The 25187-nt window shown below is 40.0% G+C and overlaps 1 protein-coding gene and 2 non-coding genes across 3 annotated transcripts in view; 2 read left to right on the forward strand and 1 right to left on the reverse strand.

Annotated features, from left to right (window-relative positions):
* col21a1 (collagen, type XXI, alpha 1) overlaps positions 1 to 25187 on the forward strand; it is a 122672-nt gene that overhangs the window by 92814 nt on the left and 4671 nt on the right. The window contains exons 14-15 of the mRNA XM_042332755.1: positions 12029 to 12082; positions 17845 to 17898. Of these exons, the coding sequence (XP_042188689.1) occupies positions 12029 to 12082; positions 17845 to 17898 (108 nt within the window). The remainder of the gene's footprint in view (positions 1 to 12028; positions 12083 to 17844; positions 17899 to 25187) is intronic.
* Positions 3317 to 3389, forward strand: trnas-cga. The gene has a single exon. It is a non-coding gene; the product is annotated as a tRNA-Ser (tRNA).
* Positions 22288 to 22359, reverse strand: trnaa-ugc. Its single transcript has one exon. It is a non-coding gene; the product is annotated as a tRNA-Ala (tRNA).

The following is a 25187-nucleotide window of genomic DNA, read 5'->3' on the forward strand; positions in this document are numbered from 1 at the left end:
CTCAGAGTGAAGAAGTGTTTCCTCAACACAGTTCGAAAGGGCTGTCCCTTAATCTTAAAACTGTGACCCCCTAGTTCTAGATTCCCCGACCAGGGAAACAGTCTCACACTGTCTATTCTGTCAAGCCCCATAAGAATCTGATATGTTTCTATAAGATCATCCGTAATTCTTCAGTATTCTGGAGAATATAGGCCTAGTTTACTCAACCTATCCTCATAGGTCAATCCCCTCATCCCAGGAACTAATCTAGTGAATCTGCGCTGCACTCCCTCTATGGCAAGTATGACCTTCCTTAAATAAGGAGACCAAAACTGTGGGCAATATTCTTGGTGCAGTCTCACCAAGGCCCTATACAGTTGCAGCAAGATTTCCCTGCTTTTGTATTCTAACTCTTTTGCAATAAATGCTAACATGCCATTAGCCTTCCTAGTTGTTTGCTGTACCTGCATGCTAACTTTTTGTGACTGGTGTACAAGGATACCTCAATCGCTCTGAACACTAACACTATCTAGTCTCCCACTCTAGAAAATAATTTGCTTTTCTATTTTTACTACCTAGTGAATAACTTCACACTTCCCCACATTATATTCCATCTGCCACCTTCTCGCCCACTCACCTAACCTATCTATATCCCTTTGCAATCTGTTTGTGTCATCCTCAAAGCTTACTCTCCCACCTATCTTAGTATCATCCCAGAATTTAGATATGTTAAGTTCTATGTCCTCATCTAGATCATTGATACAGATTGTAAATAGTTGAGGTCCAAGCACTGATCCTTGTGGCACTCCACTAGTCACATCTTGCCAATCTGAGAAGGACCCGTTTATCCTTACTCTCTGTTTACTTCCTGTTAGCCACTCTTCGATCCATGCTAATATATTGCCTTTAATTCCATGGGCCCTAATCTTGTGCAGCAGCCTTGTATGTGTCATCTTGTCGAATGCTTTCTGAAAATCTAAATATACTGCATCTACTGGTTTCCCCCTACCTAACCTGTTAGTTATATACTCAAAAAGCTCTAAAAGATTTGTTAAACAACAACAGCAACAACTCGGATTTATATAGCGCCCTCCACACCGGACGGCGTTTCAGAACGCTTTACAGTAACGGATCCCGGGGCCGAGCCAGGGGGATGGGGAGGAAGGTGACCAAAGGCGCGGTCAAAAAGAAAGGTCTTCAGCAGAGACCTGAAAATAGGAATAAAGGGGGCGAAGCGAAGGTAGTAAGGAAGGGATTTCCAGAGCCTCGGGGCATAGTGACTGAAGGCACGGCTGTCAAGGGTGGAGCGGAGGAATCGGGAGACAACGAGGAGGCCAGACCCAGAGGAATGAATGCAATGGACACTGTTTTGAGGAGAGAGAAGGTCAGAGAGGTAGGGGGGTGCAGAGGAGTGGAGGGATTTGAAGACAAGGGTGAGAATCTTGAAGTCGATCCTCTCTGGGACAGGCAGCCAGTGCAGTCTGGAAAGGACTGGGGTAATCGGGGAATGGAGTTTGGTGCGAGTGAGAATGCGGGCGGCAGAGTTTTGAATAATCTGGATTTTATGAATGGTAGTGGAGGGGAGACCGGCGAGGAGGGCGTTTGAATAGTCCAGCCGAGAGGTGACAAAGGCATGGACCAGGGTTTCAGCGGCTTTCGGAGAGAGATATTGGCGGAGACAGGCGATGCGTCGGAAGTAGAAGAAGGCGGTGCTGATGAGGGACCGGATGTGGATGAGGAAGGATAATTGGGGTTGAACCTGACGCCTAGGTTGCGTATGGTTCGGAGAGTTTTAAGGGGAGATCGGGTAGGTGGAGGAGATGAGAACCGTGAGATTTTAAACATTGACGAGAGCCAAAGAGTATGACTTCCATCTTGTCAACGTTCAGTTGAAGGAAATTTGTGCCATCCAGCCTTCCACCATGAGGCAGAGGGAGTCCTGGTCACATAGAGAGAGGATGTCGTTTGTGACTTTCACAAGCACAGTCTCTGTACTGTGGGCAGGGCGGAAACTGGCTGAAACAAGACTTCCCTTTTGTAAAGCCATGTTGACTCTGCCTAATCATGTTATGGTCTTCTAACTGCCCCACTACGACGTCCCTAAATAAGTGTTATAGAATTTTCCCTACCACCGATGTCAGACTGACTGGTCTATAGTTCCCCATCTTTTCTCTCCCACCCTTCTTAAATAGTGGTGTGACGTTTGCGATCTTCCATTCAATGGGAACCGTTCCAGAATCCAGAGAATTTTGGAAGATCAAAAACAAGGCATCCACCATCTCAGCAGCCACCTCTTTTAAAACCCTAGGATGCAGGCCATCAGGTCCAGGGGATTTGCATTTTTCAATCCCAACAGTTTCCCTAGTACTAATTCTTTACTGATGTTAATTTCCCTAAGTTGCTCACTAACATTAGCTTCTTGGTTCCCCTCTATTTTTGGTAAGTTTTCAGTGTCTTCTAACATGAAGACAGAAGCAAAGTATTTGTTTAATGACCCTGCCGTATCTTTAACCCCCATTATAATTCCTCCTGTCTCTGCCTGTAATGGAGCCACTCACTTTTGGTAGTCTCTTCCTCTTTATGTTTTTGTAAAAATTCTTTCAGTCTGTCTTTATGTTCCTAGCTAATTTGCCCACATAATCCATTTCTCCATCCTAATCAGTTTTTTAGTTTTTCTTTGTTGGTCTCTGAAGCCCTCCCAATCCTTGGGTTTCCTGCTCTTTTTGGCAGTATTATAGGTCTCTTCTTTTAATTTTGTACTTTTTCTAACTGCTCTAGTTAGCCATGGTTGAACCACTTTTCCTGTGGTATTTTGATTCCTCAAGGGAATATGTGATCACTGGGAATTATGTACTATATCTTTAAAGGTTTGCCATTAAAGATGACACTAAGCCATAGCCTAAAGGAAGAACCTTGGTTAATCGTTTAAAAATAATGCAGATGTGGAGAACAACTCACAGAGTAATTTTCCAGCCTGCCTTTCCTCCTTTAAAGCAGCAGCAATCTGCATTAACAAGCGTGCTATTTGACTTTACTACCGTTTCTCACAACGTATTGCTTGGAGCCCAACAGCGAGTTACTTCCCTGGAAATACAAGCACTGGTGTTCTCCCTGTCGTGAAACTGTTTCTTTTAATGTTCAACGCTGGATGAAATAAAAAGGCAGTAAAACCCTTTATCACAGTTGTTGAGTTAAGTCAAGATGTAGGGGAGCATCCTTTAAAGCTACAGGGTGCTGATTCAAAATCCGAGGTTTGGTTTGTGATTCAATAAGTAATTAGATTGCACATGATATAACAGCATGATAGTTTGTGCTCATAAATGCAAAACAAAAGTGGAGTCCTGTAGCTCAGTGGTTAGAGAACTTGCCTCGAAAGCGAGAGGACCTGGGTTTGATTCCCGGCAGGGCGAAATGTTGGGCAAGTTTTCTGACTCCACATCCCTCTCTGTTTACCTAGCAGTAAGTAGGAACTTGGTTGTTAGTCGATTGGTGGATCGCTTTTCTGGGGATAATAATCCCTTGAAAAACAAAAATAAATTTAAAAAAAATGATAAAGTGGTCACTCAATCCACAACTGTTTGTGGGACACTGCTGTGCAGAATTGGCTGCTGCATTTCGTCCACAAAATATATAATAATAATAATCCTTGCATTTGATATAGCACTTTTCACTTCACTTTATATATATATATTTTATATATATTTATATAGTCAATTCACTTTACTGCATATTCTGTGAAGCGCTTTGCGATGTCTCGAAGGCCTGATGAAGCACTATATCAAATGCAAGGATTATTATTATGCATGGAATACTCAGCTTGGTTTGGATACTCTAAAGCAGGGTGAATGGTTTCTGCGTGTGTCAGAATCCGGCTGACCAAAGTAAAAAGTATAGTTAGTAGGCAAAAGGGAATTAGATAAGCATGTGCAGAGGAGGGCTGTTTGGGAAATTGCAGAAAATTTGGATTCAAATAGATGGCTAAATGTAGAGCAGATGCAAACACAAATACAATGGATCAAATGGCCTAATGTGCTGTAGGTTTCTATGTTAATCCTTACATTCTATGGTTCCATGTAACTCTAATATCTAAGTATCTAACTAATATCTAACCAAGATATGAAACTGATTTTGGTAACACTTAGTTTACAAACATCTTCACGCAGAGGGTAGTGAGAATGTGGGACCTGTTGCCCGAAATGGTGGTCAAATTAAATAGTATAGATGCATTTATAGAGGAAGACAGATTTACACATGACAGAGAAAGGAATAGAAGAGTATTAGAAGGAGTAAGGAGCGCATGGAGATTCATGTGGAGTATAAACACAGATGGAATAATTGGGCCGAATGGCCTGTTTCTGTGATGTACAGTTCCATCTATGTAAATCTATGTAATAGCAGGTTACGTTATCTTGTTCCAAATGCAGTGCATTCTCAATGGAGCTGCAGCAATTAATGCAGCTTTCGAATCAAACTGTGCGACTTGTCTTGGGAATGCTGAATGCATTGTCCCATTCAAGATTTTAACCTGGGCCTTGGGATGTCCTCCTCACATGAAAGGGGAGATATAAATACAGGTTGTTGTTTAATCACTACTAAATCCCTCAACATAAATTGCATGCACTAAAAAGATGACTGTTTTATGGTCACTGAACAGATGAAGAGGCTACTTCAATAAGAATGTCGGCCTTAGGGGAGAATTTCATATAAGACAGAGTCACGACTCCAAAGTAAATTTTCCATTACATCCACATTTTCTCCCAATAAAATTCTATGTATATGATCTTTATCTTGTTCTGTCAACTCTAATTGTCAACAGACTTGCATTTTAATTTTTTTAACAATACCCACCTTATAAACTCTCTCTGTCTCTCTCTCTCAATCTATTATATAAAATCTTAAGATCTCGTTCTCAATGCTGCTTGATGTTCCAGTCTGTATTAAAAATATCCCTTCAGTTCACTCAGAAACCAGCCTGGTTGTAACAGAGTGTTATAAATATAACTCTTGTTTTGCAAAACTTTATTTACATCATAGATGATCTGTACCTCAATTCCACCTACTAGCCTTTTCTCCTTGGCCCTAGTCCCCTTGTCAGGCAAGTATTTATCTCAATAATACCATATCTTAAATCTAAAACTGTTTGGTGAAAAAAACAGAAGAATGCTTCTAAATGGATAGGACTTTCTGGGAGCTGGCACTGACACAATATGTTGATCACTTTACATATGTGCTATAAAATGCTATGAGTTTACTTTAACTTAATGTAAATATAACAACCAGAGATGTTCCTTCATCGAATTTTAAACACTTCCTCTTGGTACTATATTCATTGCTTAGTGTGGTTGCCAGAATACCAGCGCTGAGAAGCTGCCAGTTTTCTCCTTGTATACCCGACGCTAGGCATATTACTTTTTCATGGTATGTTTAACTTTGTTTGAGCCTTCAGTTTAGTCCTGTGGCTGCAAATATTGAGCTAATTGAGTGTATAATTAAGTAGTCCTGTACAATTTTTAATGCAAATATTCCTGTTCATGGCTGCTACTGAACAAACGATATATTGGTCCAAAAATGCTGGAGTTCATATATATACATTATATATAGTATTATTAGTTACACAAAAAAATTGGTCACTCAATGTTTGTGGAACATTGCTGTGCTTAATTCACTGTTGTGTTTTGCCCAAAAAATACACAGTCAATCCATTTTACAATATATTCTGTGAACCGCTTTGAGAAGTCTCAACAACAACAATTTGCATTTATAGAGCTTCCTTCACGCAGGGTAGTGTCCCAGAGCATCTCAATGACATGATAAGGTGTTATATCAAATGCAAGTATTATTATTTAGGATAGCGCTTTTCACATCAGAAGGATGTCTCAAAGTGCTTCACAGGATATACTGTAAGGTGGAGTGAGTGTGTGTTTTGTAGGTGAACAGAAGCTAATACTCTGAGGGAAGGAAGCGAATCCACAGTCACTCATATAGTGAAGGTAACCCAGGAACTGGGTGATGTTGAGCCAGGAAAGAGGTAAAGGTACCATCGCCTTGCTCCTGGGTCATGCCTCACAGGCCTCTGGCTCTGCTGGTAGCACTCTCAGGAAGTTGAAGGCTGAAGGTCTATGTTGGGACTTGAACTCACTAGACTGACACTCTGAGGGAGCGCTACATTGTCGGAGAATTACTGTCTTTAGCATGAGATTTTCAACTGAGGTCCCGTCCGCCTGTTTCGGGATGATGTCAAAGATCCCACGAGACTATTCAAAAAGAAAAAGGAGTTTGTCCTATGCAACAATCCTCCATGTTAACAAATTATTTACCTCACTGATATTTGCTGGACCATTGCAAATGGACGCCTTGTTTGTCTACTAAACACAGTCACTGCACTTGACAGTTATTGATTGCACTAAAAAAGAGTACGGGGTTTTTCCTAGTGTCCTGGCCAGCGATTCACCTTGATAAAAATCAGTCATTCACTGCAAGGCTGTTTGTGCAGGAAGTACATTCCACACATCAAGGTCTGGATGAGCCCCAACTTTAGGCAGCTGTATGTTGACAAGGTGGAAGTTATAATCCTTGGTTCCTGTCAACGTCTTTTCACCTGCGGCTCTGACCTCCTGAACCTCCCCGGCCTGCCCTTCAGACTTCCTCAACTTTGCGTAACTTAGGTGTCAGGGTTGATCCCCAGGTGTCCTTCCTACCCCACATCCAGTCGCTACCAAGAATGCTTTCCTTCATTTCTGCCACATTACTTGCTTCCAACCATAACTTACAGCTGAAACCCTTATCTATGCATTTGTTACCTCCTGCCTTTATTTTTTCCAATGCTCTCTTGGTCGGTCTCCGCAGCTCCACCATTCATAAAATCCACACGTATCCTCACCTATACTAAACTATGTACACCCACTCTTGACCGACTCAACTGGCTCCCTATCACAGAATGAGTTGATTTCAAGATCCTCATACTCATGTACAAATCATTTCATGCCCTAGCACCTCCCTATCTCTCTGACTTGCTTACACCCGCCCTCCATTCCTTCACCTGCCCCGTTCACGGTACCTCATCACGATGAATAAAGACCTTAAGTCATCTTCCCATCCCCCCTCAGTTGGCTCTGGCCTTCTGCTTGTCCCTCATCCCATGCATTTCACCAACAGCAGCCATGATTTCACTGTATTTCAAGACTCTGGCACTCTCTGCCTCAAACCCTTCACCTTGCCCCCCCTCCTTGTCTGTCTTGAGATCACACCCAAATATTTTCTTCTTCATCTATGCCTACAGTCACTTCACCTCTCTCCCTGGTTCAGCTTCAAGTGTTCTACCACTGTTTAGCCCTCCAAGATGCCACACATGAAAGTTGATGTTGTTGTTAGCACATTACTATGCACAAAATTACCTCCGAGTATTGCCTATAAAACTGGACAGTCACTACACTTAACAGCGAATCCTGTGAAGCCCTTTTACCCCTTTGAAGTCCTCTAGACATAAAAGGCATGATATCAAATGCAAGGATTATTATTACAACAACATAATTACCTAGCACCTTTTGGGAGGACGTCCCAAGCCACTTGGCAGCGGCCGCCTTGACTCTAAATCTGGGAGTGGGAGCTGAGGGAGTTGGGGGGTTGGGTGGGAGATGAATTAAAGTCTTTTTTCATTGTGATGAGGTACCATGAAAGAGCAAGTAATTTCTGGCTGTTAGTTTGCATCTTGGATGTAATCAAATGGTGGAATGGGCTGACAGTATGTAACTTGGAACACCATTGTATCACTTGGAAAGTATGAGTTAGCACTTCAGTGGCAATTGCTTGGATCTCCCAATGTATCCGAACACTCCATTGCCTAACAGCCAATATGCTTACTATTTCACACACACACTGACACATGTGGAGCACAGTTTCAACTTGGCACATCTGCACTGAAACGATTTGAGGAAAAGGAGAGTTTTCATGAGTTGCGGAAATCAAATGTGAGCTTTCGCCCACTAGTGCCTGAACTATTTTTCCATTGCCAGCATTAATGTTACACTGTGTGTTTGTGCAGAGATGTAGCCTGGGGATATTTATGCCTTACAAAACAATTATTTCCCTGTTTTTACTGAAGCTATTTTAAAATGTCCCCTGCCCGGCCCACCCCACCGTTGGTGTTCGGGCCTTCAGCCTCTCTGCCCCTACCCTCTGGAATTCTATCCCACATTCCCTTTGCCTCACTCCCTCTCTTACCTCCTTCACGGCATGTCTCACCACCTCTTTGACCGTGCCGTTGGCCACCCTCCTATCCCCACCCTCTCCACTCCCATCCACCCTGATCCCAACCCCGCACCCTCGGGTCCTAATCCATGATCCTCCCAACGTGAAAGACACTTTCCAAATGTAATTTTGTATTGTATTGTAATTACAGCATTCAAGGCTTTGCCAGCAACTCGTTTGATAGTTAGAGGCCAACATGAGCACAGAACAAAAAACAAATCTGATATTTCCTTTGAAACAAAAACGACTCATATCATGAGAGGAAACACACCCGAAACACAGCCATTATAGTCTGTAACAAGAAATACCAAACCTATGCTGGTACTAGTTCTTCTGCTAGAGATATCTTGTCTATTTGCAATTTCCTGCTTTTTCCTCTGTATCCTATTATGGGGTATCACACTGGACTCCACAAGTCTATCACCCCCATCCTCACCTGGCTCCACTGCCTCTCCATCCCCCAGAGGATCGAGTTCAAGATCCTCAACCTCATTTTTAAATCCCTCTACATTCTTGCCCCTCCCTACCATGTTACTGTCTTCTGCACTGCCTCTATAGAGCCTGGGTAGCCCCCTTACATCACAGTGACCAGAATTTGTATGCAGTACTCAATGTGCAATCTGACCAGAGTTTGTATAGCCTGAGTATTATTTCATAAAGTAGTCAAACCTTCTTTCCAGGACAAGCATTGCATCTTAACTGTGATATTAAACATTTACAGCTGCCTTAGATTGACTTTATTAGAGAGAATTCAGAGCTACCCTGTGGCTTGTTACATCGATCAGCTGTTGCATCTCCAAATTAAAGTAAGAAACTCCAGTATAAATAATACAATCGGGACCTATTTCCAGCTCCCTCTCCTTCATCTGTGACCTTCTTCAGACTTACTTACTCCATATGATTTGGGGGCCTTACCTCAGAACTGGGATGTTGCCAGATCATCTTGCACTGAACTCTCTAGTTTCTTGAAACTATGATCAGATTTAAGAAGTGTTACCTTTCCATTTACTTTGGAGTTTTGTGCAATTTATCAGTGTCGTGTTCAACGTTGCAGCTGTGCTGTAACCAATTATTCATAACTGTTCGGAGAAGTTTTAACTGTGTCATAGTACGCAGACTCCAATGGATTTTGGAATGTTATTATTGTTATTCCCGTTCCTCTGCTGTCCAGTGTCTTCCCAGCACTGGACAAAGTGAAATGACAAAGCCATTTGGAGGAGGATGGTAAGTGGGGTCTTGCTCAGGTTGAGCTAACTTCAATGTGATGTGCTTGGCAATGGAATATCAGAATCAAATCGATCGTATGTGCGGACTTTATAGTCCGGATCCTGAGACAGGCAGGTCAGCAGTACTCCAGGGCATTGCTGATGACAGACCAGCCAGCCTGGCTGATCAGCAGGACTTGAAGGGGCAGACCAGTCATTGGGGGCAAGGATTCTTTACCCTCAGCTTCAGTTAACCTTTCAAGAAAATGCCCCAATTGGTAACAATGGGAAACTTGCCAGGGAACTCTTTAAGTTGTAAGATACAGCAATCCTAGTGAAGACATGTCTGGTTTCTACTTGGTGACTTCCCATTGATGACATGTTTGTAATCACCTTACTATGTGTGCATCCCACAAATGGTGATTAAACAAACATGCTAAGAAACATTGCATTTTTCACCCCAAAGAGAGTAATTGGGTTCATCCTTTCAACAACCTCCTGTAGTAAATTTGTAATCTTAACAAGGGTCAAGCACGTATCCATACTGTACGTGGCTGTATTATTTAACAAGTTGGATAAATCAGTTGCAGTGACATGGGCAAAGTCATGGGACCTTTGCCACAGTGTATGGGATCTAGTAGCAAATTTTCACTAGCAAATTTTATATTGCAAGGTTATCAGTGGGAAAGCCTGGTTTGTGCTGTCAGAGCAACCCACTGAAGATGAGAATGTAACCACAATAAAGAGCATAATTTTAGGACAGCCGGCAGGATATATTTATTTAGCCAGAGGGTAATTATTATTATTATTATTATTAATGACTGGAACCATTTTAAAGGTTGACAGTAGTGGTTGAGGCCAAATAGCTGGACTGATTAAAAAAAACGCCTTGATGCTGTAATGGAAAGACGATGGGGGTGGATGTTTTGGAAGGGTGAAATCATAAGGACCAAAGGACCTTCCTTAGTCATCCGAACATCTCTTGTGTGATAAATAAGGACATAAACTTTTTTCCCATGCTCACCTTTTGCACAGAGGAAACAAAATTCTACACAAAGCAAAGATTTGGGGTTGAGAAACTTGCATAATAAAATTTGACCCCATGCACCATATGGAACCCACTAATAAAGTTCCTTTATGATAATTAAGACGGTTTTCTTTCATCAGGGAAATTGGCCAAAAAACAACGATAAACTTTCCATAAAATAACAATCTGAGGAATTCCTTGCTTCTTATGGGCCTCTGATATATTGGTGGAAGACAAAACCCATGTTTACTGTACCTGGTTTATTGCCCTATAAGATTATCATCTCTGCATTTACTTTTAACTCTCTCTCATCTCAAATGCAACCGACAACCTCTTGACTCGCAGGCTACTAACTGAGCTTGTCAACATCAAAATGTTTGCATTTTTTTTCCAATTGTCCTTTCCTGCTCTCATCTCCTGAAGATGTTTGATTCACATCAATTGTTCCACAGGGACAATTCAGGAGAAGAGAGCAGATACTGTACATTGTTCAAGCTGATTTCTGTCTGATTGTGAGCAAGACTATTTGCCATGGAGATTATCACAGTCAAGCCTAATAATATCCTCACCCAACATTCACACACATCCAGTGTAGGGGCAAATCCTTGACTGTCCATCATTTTGGGACATCGTCCCAATATGAAAGATGCTGTACAAATGTACTTTGTTGTTGTCGTGCTAACTATTTTGTGCCACTTTGCAGGGGAGGCCTGGAATGCTAGGACCTATGGGACCAACAGGACAAATGGTGTGTATGACTTGATATATTACAATAACTAATGCAAAATTGTTTGAAAGCAGATAGATTGATAATGGTGCATTGCAAAATAGGTTTCTTGAGCATGGGTAGCTGAACATCAATTTTGTCAAATAATTTAAGATTACGCAGAAATGGGAAAATAAACTAAACTCAGCTTTAATTTGGCAGTCAGTTCTTTTTGTTAAGCACTGTAGAAAACACCTTCCAAATTAAGACTGATTTTAAGATTTTTCATGATTCCATCTCGCAATTTTTTTTCAAGACAAAATTGTCCGTCCCAAAGGCTAAGGCTGAGTGCAATTTTCAAGGGAAAAATGAGACACGTGATGTGTTAATTGCAGCTCGTCACCTTATATTTTCAAAAATCTTCTTTTCACCCTACCTCCCCATTTTTTTTTCAGTTATTTTCTGATCTCGGGTGAACACAACCCTCCCTATCTTTGTCAAAATGTTTGTGTCCGAAGCCACCTAGTACTTCTATTGATCAGCTGCTGTAGTCATTGATTAGCTTCAATAGTTATTTCTCAGCAGCTTGAAGATTATGGCATTTCACTGTCAGTGGCATGTGTCAGTTTCTGGAGCATGGAGCGTAACTCAACTTTAAAAGTTGATCAGTTTATATAGCACACTTCATGCAGGAGAGGAAACACTAAAAGGGTCATTGCCAGCAGTGAAACTAGAGTGGAAAAAGTTTTCAGTGTTTCAGGCCTCTTTAATGTCTTTATCAAGGCAATTGCTGCATGAGTTAAACTGTAATTGATGTTCCTGAAATATTTTACAAACTGTGACTTTGCACGTATTTCCCTGCAGGGTAAATTTGGATCCCCTGGTGATAAAGGAGATAAGGGCAGTTCTGGAAAACCGGTGAGTTCTCTTCAAGTTAAAGTCTACAACAGAAAGCATAGACATATCATTGGTAAAACAACAGCACCGTTCACACAGGATAGCATCCTGGAGTGCCTTTGTTCAAAAAAATGAATTATAGTAATAATAATAATCCTTGCATTTGATATAGCGCCTTATCATGTCTTCGAGACGTCTCAAAGCACTTCACAGAATATACTGGAAATTGAATTGACGGTATATTTTGTGGGCGAAATGCAGAGGCCAATTGTGCACAGCAGTGTCCCATAAATAGTCGTGTGAATTGAGTGACCACATTATTATTGTAAAAAAAATTCTGAAGGGATTAACACCCAGAAAAGCAATCTACCAATTGACTAACAACCGGGTTCCCACTTACTGCTGGGTGAACAGAATTGACAGCAAATTGTTATTTAGAGTAATCTAAAAATCGGAATTTGCTAACCCAAAATGTGTCATTTTATTCACATATCGCATATTGTGCAACTTTAGTTTTACTAGGATTACTTACCATACTTGACTTTCTGACAAAAAGCTATAAAAATATTTCCATATGAAATGTTTTATGTGATCTAATTATACTGAAAAATAAACCTAAATGCAAAGCACAAACTAGGTGCAGGTGTTTGAAAAAAATATTGGAAGCATGTCAAAAACTAGTACTAAAGTGATCCAACAACACAGCTAAGCAGAGTATGAAATGAACAGCTATTTTGCCCACTGAGTTAATTTGAAATAACCGCATGTTTCCAATTATAAAATCATGACTGAAATCATAAAACATGCGACAGCGAGGAAAGGGTGCCTACCCTTGAGTATTGTCTGTGGGTGTTAAATATAATAACAATAATAATAAGCCTTGTATTTAATACTTTATTACTTTGTTGAAACATTTCAAAGTAGTTCACAGGATTTTACTGTATTACTGTATGTGTAGGCAAACACGGCAGCACAATTGCTCATAAGAATGTCCCACAAACAGCCATGAAACGAATGACCAAATTTATTAGAAACTCCCTTCTCTTTTCGAATAGTGCCATGGGATTTTTAACGTTCACCTGAACAGGCAGATGGGACTTCGGTTTAACGTGTCTCATCTGCAAGATAATAAGAATCCTTGCATTTCGTATTGTGTCTATAACATTATTTCTCATCTGAAAGATGGCATCTCTAACAATGCCAGGCTCCTCCAGCATTGCACCAGAGTGTCAGACTTGGCTCTGGACAAATTGGCAATCGTGCTTGTCCACAAAAGAGTCACTCCACTTTGCAGCATATCCTGTGCAGTGCTTTGGGATGTCTTCCTGCTATGAAAGGAGCTTTACTAAATATGAGGATTATTAACATTGAAACATCTCAAAGCACTTCACAGATATTGCTGTCAAGAGTATTGATTGTGTGGTGTAAAAGCAACTTTGGCAGCCAAGTTGCACATTGGTGGTCCTACAAATAGCCAAAATGTGAATGATAAATTTATCTGGAGGATTGTTGGCCATGAAGGAGAAACTCCCTCGTCTTTTCAAATAACATCAAGAGATTTTTAATGTCCACCAGAACAGCCAGACAGAACCTCGGTATGACATTTCATACAGAAGATGCTACCTCTGATAGTCCAATATTACCCCCAGGAGAATAGTTAGCTATATTGCACTTTTATAATTGTTTTGCAATGTATTTTACCAATCAGGATAGACATTTGCAATTCTCTGACATGAATGATTGATTAAAATCTCTGCAAATGTCTCAGTTCGTGATCAGTTAAACTGCCATGTTTCATTACACAATCTGATTAAACATCTTGGGTTGTCTTCCTGACGTGAAATACGCTATACAAATGTAAAATTTGTGTTGTATTATAATTATGGACTGTGCTATCAAATCTTCAATGCTGATGACAGTCAACCATTCTGGTTCACTGGTAGGACTTGAAGGGGCAGACAAGTCACTGGGGGCAAGGAGTCTTCCTTCTCAATTCCTGTTAACCCTGAAACTGAAGCTCTATTGGGTAGGATGATCCTAGCTGGATAGGCAGCGAGAAATCTTCAATGAAACATCGAGTTTTCATCTGATCTTATAGACTGGTTAAATTTGAGGAACGCCCTCCTGCCTTTTCAATTTAAATTATTAAAATCTTGTCCATAACAGTTCTGAAACAACCATCTTGATAGAGATGGAACTGAAGAGTGTTAGATTAAAAAATATAACAATAGTAAATTTGTTTGCAGATGTCAGTCTGTTTGGATTGGGGGGAGGGGAATAATTTCATCTGGCATGGCACAATGGGGATAAGGCAAGTAAATGGGACTGAAATTGATTGCTCTTTCAAAGACCTGGCACAGACACAAAGGTCCAAATGGATGTCTTCTGTGCTGTCAATTTCTTTGGTTGCACCAGAGAATTTCTCCATTGCTTTACTGTTCTTGACTCTGGAGGGTGCAGCCAAAAATATGATACAGATTGAACTTAGGCAGTATCCTACAGTCAGATAGTTCAGTTATTCTTTCTGTAAACTGTTCATTTACTTCCAAGTTCTTTGAACCTTATCACACTCACTTGTGGGTGTCAGATGGCCACTTCACCTGATAATGTAATGTCAGCCTGGTTTATTGATTCCACTTTTGCCTCTGAGTCAGAGGTTGTGGGTTCAAGTCCCAGATTGGGACTTGGAATCACTACGCTAACACTCTAATGCAGTGCTGGGGTGGGGGTTGCATTGTGGAAGTTGCTGTCCTTTGGATGAGACGTTAAACCGAGGCTTCTTCTGCCTATTCAGTTGGATGTTAAAGATCCCATGGCATTTGCCAAAAAGAGAAGGGAGTTTCTCCCGGTGTCCTGGCCAACAATCCCCCAATAGAGTTGGTCATTCACTTTATGACTCTTTGTGGGACATTGCTGTGTGCAAATTTGTTGCTGTGTTTGCCTACAAATACATAGTCACTTCATTTCACAGTAAATCCTGTGGAGCGTTTTGAGATGCCCTTCCAATGTGATAAGGCACTATACCAAATGTAAGGATTATTATTACTAAATTGGCTCTCTATCCAAAATGCTAAAATATAACAAGAAGTCCCTCCACCTGTATAATTCATGAATACAATATTGTGAACAATAGATAATCACTGAGGCATCATGGAAAAGCCCTTGATATGTCACGTTGGTTACAATTCATAGCATAGGTTTACGTCCCTTTTTGACAACTCTAAAGGTTTTTTTGCTAACTTTAAAGACCATAAATCTTGTGTCCAATTTTAACAAAGAAGTATTTTCTGACTTTTTTTGTTTACCTCCGACTCTTTCAAATAAGGTGAACCCAAATAAGGTGCTGCTGCTTACTTTCATTCTCATGTCTGTGTTGCATCTTCCTCCCTCGGATCACCTTGTGATGAACAGTATCTCTCTTTTCCCTCTCATTGTATTCATCTCCTGCCTTTGGCAGCGAAACTAAGATTTTTTAAGAATTTTGCACAATTATGCGGGATCTTACATATTTAGACAAAGTGGTCTTTCCAGGCTAAGCTTAGGTGGAATGTTGGACTTTAGGTCATTTTGAAAATAGCAAATAGTTTATTGATGGCATTCGAGAAGAACTTTGAGACATTCATCTGACATGAAAGGCATTATACAAGTTCAAGTTCATGTGATATTCATAAATGTCTTGAGTTTCACACCAAGGCTGTAACTCAGTGGTGATTAATTTACCCCAAATATATAATGTACAGTGACCTAAACTGTACAGAAAAGGGCAATGTTACACACTGAAAACTCTTGTTTCCCACTGTTTTTAATAACTTGTGTTTAAGAGAATGCTAAAAGCTGACATTTAAACTGTGGAGTCAAAAGATTATTGGGATCATTAACTTTTGAATGTTTTCTGTGATGGTTCATGATGTGATTGTCTAAAGGGATGGTTGTTAAATGGCAGGAAATGTCAAAGTATGATTCAGCCTTTCTACAATAGACACACTATGCGCCTCAGATCAAGTTTAGTGCAGTTAATTCTGTGTATATTTGCCTATCTATAATATTATGAAAATGTCACAATTATTACATCTCTTCCCCTTTGGAAAGAGATTGAAGTGCTGCTCTTCTTTTCAATGCATTTGTGCTTTAAAAATGGTTTACATAAGCTTTCTCGATGGCTCAGTGACTTTACACTGTGAGCAACTGAGCTGTGCAGACTGGGAAAAACCTGGGCCGAGTTAATCGTGGTATGGAGCACTGGAGTTGGTATCAATGCTGCGGGCTATGCAGGGGAAACACAGACTGAATTCTAGTACTTGGTCCCCATCCAGTGAACTTGGAGCAGAACTAGATAAGCTAGAATAGAGTCTCAGAGGGAGCCATGTAAGATACATTATGCAATAGAAAAATTAACCCTGGAGGAATACCTTCCTGCGTGCCAATGCAGTAGGATACATGGGCACGGGTCCAGGGCTGTGAAGACAGGTAACGTGGAATAGTTATTTCCTAGATGGTAATCGGCATGACCAACAGTTTATAAGAAAGGATGGTTAAGGAAAAAACACTGGGCTCGTTTAAGAAACTGATTGATGCTGTAATAGGAAGACAGTAGATTTCACATTCTGGGAGCATGAGATCAGAGGAGGAATGAAAAGCCTTCTGCATTCAAAGATCGCTTTGATCTTGCGATATCTTTCGTTTTAATCCCTGAAAATAAATTTCAGACCATTAAACATTGAGTAACTGCTGACTTGCTGTATGAAAGTTGTGCTTTTACTTTGTGTGAACTATGAGAAAGAATCATTAGTGATGTTATCTTCAGAGGTGCACTGTGCATCGCCACAAATACTAGGAAGTACAGAAGTATGCAAAACATCAAAATGCTGGTTTTCTTTATTGGAATCGTAATTCAATATAGTGAAATTCAAAGAAATAGCTTTTTAGCTAAATCAATTCCTTGTATGGTATACTCAGCAAAATGATGAGCAAGATTTCAATCAGCAAGATTTCTGTCTGAGTAACATAGACTGCAATTTGCCTTCCATTCAACTGCAACAACAACAACTTGCATTTGTATAGCACCCTTCACATGAGATAGAGACCTGGAGCGCTTCATTGACAATGGGAGCAAAAACCTAATTCCAATAAGTATTAAGAGAGGATATTTTCCAAGATGTCCTTTGGCCTTTTGACAATGAAATATCCGATGCTACACAATTATAGGTTTGATAAACATCTATACTTTTGTGTGCAAGTTTATTCATTGATCTTTACAAATATATTATATTTATATGAGAAGTCATCCCAATTTGAAAGGTGCTGTATAAATGTACATTGCATTGCACTGTATAAAACTTGATGTTACGTTGCTTCAAATGTTATGGAGGTAGGTGGATTGTCTCTTTTAAGAGTCTAGTTTCAGGTATTTCTCTATAAAAAATGTATAATTACTAAATGCCTAATGCATTAAATGTGTATCAAAAGGCTGAATAAGGCCATGTTGGATTTAAGATCACGTTTGTCATATAAAATTTTGGCACGATTTTAGTAACAATATTCAGAACTTCGCAGATAGTTCTCTTTGGATCCAATTTAGCAGGAAACATGGAGACATTTGAATCCTTTTAATGACCACTCAGGAACATGATTGTCTCACCTGCATGATGGCACTCTCAGATCAATGATATTTTAGATACCTGGATAAATAAACAGATGAATTGGATGCACACAAATCACAATTTCTGATCTTATATAACTTCACCCCAATAACCATTGTATCAATCTTTTCTTTCTGAACTTAGGGTGAAATGGGACCAACAGGTGTACCTGGTTCAAGAGGACTACCAGGACCCAAGGTACTGTACTGGGGAAATGTAAGGGGTAGAACATGTTATTAAGATGATGAATCAGAAATTATAATGAAATTGAACTTTTCTGTGCTAAAATCTAGATGAAAGTTGGATTTACATTATTGCTTTTTTAAAATGCATTTATTTAAAATGATTTGTTATTATCCCAGTGTCCCACAAACAGGTTGTGGATTGAATAAGCACATATTTTTTGGTAGGGATTATTAACAACAACAACAACAAAATTATTAACCCCGGAAAGCGATCCGCCAATTGACTAAAAACAGATTCCTACTTACTGCTCGGTAAAGAGACATGTGGAGTAAGGAAACTTGCCTAAGGTTTTGCTCTGCCTGGGCATTGAACCCGGATTCTCTCGTTTGTAAGGCGAGCTCACTAACCACTACACCACAGGGCTCCGATGTGTTTGCTGCTTTATACTCGTTAACAAAAAAAACGAAATAAAACCAAAATGCTAAATAGATACATTTACAAACCTAGAGGGTCACAGATTATTCTGAATGTTATTTCTATTCAGGATGCAGATGAGGAAACAGTGCTCAGAGTGAAGCGAGAGGTTATAAATGCCATACCTGGTCTATTCTCTGAACTATTTTTAGTCTAAACTGGACTGATTTGTTTTAATTTAATAATTGTGCGCATATCCAGAAGAGGTCTTCTAAATCTCTCCTGGTAACTTCATAAACCCTTCCCAGATTTCTTGTGAAGATTTAAAAAATGTTTCTTCTGCCTTTGAATCAGGAAATTTTCTCTTTGAGTTAGGAAATATATTTTGTCTTTCTGTTGGGAACTTTTTTTCTTCTCCTTTCTCTCCTCTTCTCCCACTCTCCTCTTCCTTCCTGTAGTCTCTCTCCTCTCTGCTTAATAAAATTAGTACCGAACGGAGACCACCTTGTTCTAGGCGACTCAGGACAGCATGATGTGTTGGGTGCACTTACTCATTGAGCCACTGTGGACTCCAGTTGATGGAACTTTTAAAAATATGCTCACAGTATAATATATTAGTAACCTCTTATAATGTGCGTCGTTTTAAGTCAAGTTCACTTATAGCCCAATTGTTCAGGTGGAGGTTAAAGATCAAAAAAAGTTTTCAAAAAGAGAAGGGAATTTCTCTCTGTGTCTTGACCAACAACCAACAAATAAAATTGGTTATTCACTCCATGACTGTTTGTGGGACATTGATGTACACAAATTGGCTGCCATGTTTGCCCACAAAAATATACACACAGTCACACCACATCAAAGTATATCCTGTGAAAGAGCTTTGAGACATCTCGATGATGCGATATGGAGCTATATCAAAAGCAAGGATTGCTATTATTATTAATTGTGGTGTGGACCCTGACATTTGCTGACCAATCAAATCCCAAAATATGAGAAGAATGTCAGCTAGGTTGCTTCAAACCGCACCGTCGGTCTGCAAAACGCCAGCTGGTTTCTCTGTGCAAAACATGGTTATCAGGATGCTTCCTGTGCTCCCTGGTGGTTGATGATCCTGAAGTCAGCCATTTTGAAGCCGGTCAACTTGCTGTGCACATATGCAGTAAAGGTTGAAGCGTTTACTGGCTATTGGTCCCGTTAGTGAAGTTGGCTGGGATTTTATGGTTCCCCCCTCTTCCCCTTTCCCAACTGCTAATGTTATAATGGAACGCCATTATATTCTCACATCTGTTTCTGGTATTCCACAACAGCAAAGGATACAAGCCAATATCTTGAAGGCTTTTATTATACGTGCTTGTCCCAACAAAGTTCCAGATGTAAGCCATGCTAGGTCTGTCTTGTGTCTTAACGGACAGGAGGTCGCTGAACTGTTTAATCCTCCACTTTTGCAGTTTTTGACACTTTCACTTAATCCGCTGGTTCAGAACATGTAGTGATGGAAACAGTCGTCGCAGTAATTCCTCAAAGGAGAATTTAGTCTTACTCGCAATTTTCTCCTGTAAGTGAGCTTAAAATTGCTTGAGAGAATTAGTTAGCTCACTTCAGGAAGGATTTCATGCCTCGCGTTGTATTGGCAAACAATCAAATCAAATGTACGGAAAGCAGTGGTTCTGACTTGAACCTTTCTCCCACTTGATGAGGGCAGTCCACCACTTAGTGAGAATACCCGATGCTAAGTGGGTGCTTAGTGGATGCTTCCATCCCAGAGTCCCTCCAATTCGCTCCCTTTCCCTCCCCACATTCAAGGCATGTCTCAAAACGTACCTCTTTGACTGCACTTTCTGTCATCTTTCCTCTTCTCACCCCCTCGAATCCCACTCTCAGCTCGAATGCACACCCAGGATTGTGAAGCTCTTTGAGACATCCTTCCAACTTGAAGGATGCTACATGAATTGTATTATGTAGGGATACTTCTGAAAGGAGGTGGAAAATGTCCCCTGTAATGTGATAATTACCACTGGAAATGATTATCATAATGAGTACCAGTGATAAGTATAACCTTCCCCCCACCATCATCTCTGCCAGTTGAGCCTGAATTTTCTGGTTGCTTCAGGCAAATAATAGCTTAGTTTCCCTCAGAGTTGCTTTCTCACCTCTGAGTCATTAAGTTGTGGATTTATTTCAATTAAGTCATACCTTTCTATTTGCTACAAGTAAGATCAATAATAATAATAAAGTTTGTATTTGATTATAATGTTTCATCATCTCTTTAAGACATCTCAAAGCCCTTCACAGCTCTTGATTTTACTGTACATCTCAAAGTGGAGTCCTGTAGTTCAGTGGTTAGAGCACTCACTTTGCAAGCGAGACACCTGGGTTCAATTCCCGGCAGGGCGAAACCTTGGGCAAGTTTCCTTACTCCACACGCCTAATAATAATCCCTCCAAAAAAACAAAACAATAATAAATTGGTCATTTTCAATCCACGACTGTTTGTGGGACACTGCTGTGCGCAATTGGCTGCTGAGTCTCGCCCACAAATATACAGTCAATTCACTTTACAGTATATTCTGTGAAGCGCTTTGAGACGTCGACAAGACGTGAAAAAGATCTGTATCAAATGCAAGGATTATTATTACTCAAAATACGTGACTGTATTATCTGGGGGATTGTTGGCCAGGACACTGGGAGAAACTCCCTTCTGTTTTCCATCAGATGTTCCCTTCAGATCTTTAACATCCACCTGAACAGGCAGATGGGACCTCAGTTTTACATCCCATCTAGGAGATGGTACCTCCGACACCTCCGATAGATGATCAGCTCACCCCTTTGACTTGGTTTCTTTGCACCACTTTCAAACTTAGGAAATAATAAGCCTTGCATTGCATGCAGTGCCTTACTACAGCGTTAAACTTCTCAAAATGCTTCACAGGAGTTAGGGTAAACTGTATGTTACAAGCAATGGCTTGAGTAGCAAATGTACTCATTTTTCTGCAACATTAGAAGCAAGCCTGAAGGTAGAAATTAAGTCATTCATCCTATCCAGCTGGCCTTGTCATTTCAATTTGTGCTTTGCACATAGAAATCAATGACACAGTAGGAGGCCTTTCGGCCCGTTATATAAACTGACCATTTCAATCCCTCTTCATATATGGGAGTCGGGGCCAAATCTGAAACCTTGTTGAGAATCTAATCATTTTCCAAAAGAGTTATTTAAAACTGCATTATTTTTTGCTTTGACTTGGTAACAATGAACAATTAACATCTAATTTTGAACTAGATAATGTACAGCTGTGTTTTCTTGTGTCAAAGTTTGTAGATTTTCTCCCCGGATAAAGCTCTCACCATCTGATTCCTTGGATCATGTTTCCCGGTCCCTTAGTCTTTTTTCCAGTGAGGACAGATTTGGCAGTATTTGGCAATTATTGTAGCTGATTTATTCTCTGCTCTCATGTCTATTGGAGTTCCAGGAAAATGGCATCTGCATATTATTGGCAATGGCTGGCTGCATCTCCGTGGAGAATACAATTATCTTCCAACTTACAATATCTCAATCTAAAAGGAAAAGCGGACAGCCGAGGAATGAATAGGTGCAAATTCCACCCAGATCTAGATTTACTGCAGTGACTTAGCATTTCAGAGTGTGCACAATTTCTGAACTCAGTTCTGACTTTGAAGACATTTTTTTCCTAAGACTTTCAAAACAAAACTCATTCATTACACTTTACAGTAAATCCTATGAAGCGCTTTGAGAATAATAATAATAATAATGCTTGCATTTGATATAGCGCTTTTCATGTCTTCTAGATATCTCAAAGCGCTTCACAGAATAGACTGTAAAGTGAATTGACTGTATATTTGTAGGCGAAATGCGGCAGCCAATTGCACACCGCAGTGTCCCACAAACAGTCGTGGATTGAAGTGACCAATTTATTATTGTTTTTTTTGAGGGATTATTATCAGGCATGTGGAGTAAGGAAACTTGCCCAAGGTTTCATTCTGCTGGGAATCGAACCCAGGTCTCTCGCTTGCAAAGCGAGTGCTCTAACCACTGAGCTACAGAACTCCACAAGGAGGTCACATAAGGAGGACTTCCTTCACATAAGGAAATCCTCCTTATGTGAAAGATGCTCTTCCAAATGTAAGGATTGTTATTATTATAAAGGAAATTTACAGAATACCCGGTTTCAAAATTAAATAAAATGTCAGAGATGCCATCCTTTGGATATGATGTAAAACTTAGGTTCCATCTGCCTCTTTATTCGGGTGGATGTTAAAGATTCCCTGGCACTATTCAAAAACAGAAGGGAGTTTCACCTGTTGTCCTGGCAAACAATCCTGCAGATTATATTGGCTATTCATTTCATTGTTGTTTGCAGGGCATCGCTGTGCTCAAATTGCTTGACACAAAATACACAGTCACTACACTTTATAGTAAAATGAAGAGTTGTATTTAAGAATTTGACAAGTCCTGGACACTCTGGAAAGCTACCTTAATAGTGTAAATCTAGATCCAGGTGGAAATTGAACTTAGACATCTCTTAGCTCTTAACAACATTGTCCAGCAATTTAAGGTCGTGCAGAGATTTGGAAAATTGTTTACATTATTATCAATTTGGATGTTTTTTTAATAATTTATTGCTTCCAATTCAATACAATATACTGCAAATTTACATTTATATAGCGCCTTTCACATCGGGAGAACATTCCAAGCCATTTAACAGTATCGACGGCACCAGAGCTGGGAGTGGGAGCTGAGGGAGTGGGGAGGACAAGGGTAACCAAAAGCATGGTCAGAGGAACATCTTGTGACGGACCTTAAATCCAGATGGAATTTAGAATTTGGCCGAATTCTGCATAATTTTAAAACCGTGGGCTTAAGGTTAAAAAAGCGAGTGATCTCAGGCCTCAGAATAATATATCCAACTGCTGTGTGCAATTGGCTGCCGAGTTTCGCTTACAAAATATACGGTCAATTCACTTTACAGTATATTTTGTGAAGCGCTTTGAGACTCTAGAAGATGTGATATCAAATGCAAGGATTATTTATCCATTACAGAAAGGGAAAAAAAGTTAAAGCATTTTGAACGAAAAAACGGATGAATTCTTTGATGATTTCTGAAACAGACTGGCTTGACATAAGGAAGAATTTATGTGTATATTCATTAGAGCTGCGATGTTTACTGACTTTGAGTTCACAATCTAGGCCAACTCTCCAATATTGGGGAGCTGCATTGTCAGAGGTCTTGTCTTCCTGTTCAAGTGGAAGTTAAAGATTGCGTGGTATTATTTGAAAAAAAAGGGAGTTTCTCCCAATGTCCTGGCCAAGAATACCCCAAATAAAATTGGTCATTCATTTTATGGCTATTTGTGGGACATTGCTCTGTGGAAATCATCTACCACATTTAAAGACAAATATACAATTACTACACATCATGGTAAAATTCTGTGAAAAGCTTTTAAATGTCTCAACGACATGAAAAGGCATTATATCAAATGCAAGTATTTCTGTAGTGACTAACCCACTTCAGTGAGACTCATTCTCACTGATAATGCTGTCACATAAATCCAGATGTTACTCAAAGGCAAAAAAGGCTTTTTATTGCTGTAATCAAAAGTTGGAGTGTACAAAAGACACGTTTAAGGAAGGGCTCTGGGGCTTTTTAACGAGGTTATTGTACGATACTACAATAGCAGATGTGAAAAGATGTTCCTGGTATGGTCTGGGGATTCAATTTTAATCTCAGCAGCTAACAAGCTGAGTTATTGTAGACATATCTTTAATAAATTCATTACAAATTGAATTAAAATGGGGAGGAAGCATATAAGAAAAACTATTTACGCAGAGGATGGGTGGAATGTGAAATTCTGTGTCACAAACCGTTGTTGAGTCAAAGTCCTTGATTTCTTTTTAGGAGGGATTGAGATAGATGCTTGAAAAGGAGGAAACTTAAAGTAGGTGACAGGAGTGAGCAGGAAAGTGCAACTGGACCAGACGGCTCATGTGGGGAAAAACACAAGTACAATTGATGGGCCGAAAAGGCTATTTCTGTGCTGTGGCGCTGTGTGAACCCTTCTATAAATGTGTATTATGTACACTTCAGCTCTTGATTATAGCAATAAAAAGCCTTTTTTGCCTTTGAGTAACATCTGGATTTATGTGACAGCATTATCTGTGAGAATGAGTCTCAGTGAACTGGTTAGTCACTACAGTAATACTTGCATTTGATATAATGTCTGTTCACTTTGTCGAGACACTTCAAAGCATTTCACAAGAGTTTACCATGAAGTATAGCAATTCTATGGAGTTAAAAATGTGCCATTTGACATCATGATGGCATATACAGATCCTAACAATGCTTCAGTCAATTAGTGGCTGAGGGCGAACACTTTGATTTTCTACAGCCAAAAAGTCATTGTGAAATACCCCAGAATGTGGCAATTTGCCCAGACACCATGGATATTCTTTTATCTTTGGATGTTGAATTGATTTCATTTTGGATTTGTTGTGAAGATTGAGGTGACTACAGGCCATCAGAGTGCTTGTGGTATTTACTTCATAATGTGTTTCGCTGATGCACTGTTGATCAGCAATTCCTGAGCATTTCCCAAACACGCATGCACATATTTAGTATCAGTGTATAATTCATTATAATAATCTGATATAGTGTCTCTTAACGTCGGGATGAAGCCTCAAACTGCTTTACAGGATTAACTGCAATATGTAGTGGCTGTGTATTTTTTAAGCGAAGGATTAGCCGTGTGTGTGAGGTTTGAAAGTGGTATTGAAACTGCAGTATTCCTCTGCATTTTAAACATTCAATTCTCTTTAAGTTTCTCAGTACCGCTCAAGCCCACCCCCTCCTGATTTCTGAAAAATGGTAAGGGACAAAG

The sequence above is a fragment of the Callorhinchus milii genome, unplaced genomic scaffold (assembly GCF_018977255.1).
Source record: "Callorhinchus milii isolate IMCB2004 unplaced genomic scaffold, IMCB_Cmil_1.0 Scaffold3, whole genome shotgun sequence".
In the NCBI taxonomy this organism is placed as follows: Eukaryota; Metazoa; Chordata; class Chondrichthyes; order Chimaeriformes; family Callorhinchidae; genus Callorhinchus; species Callorhinchus milii.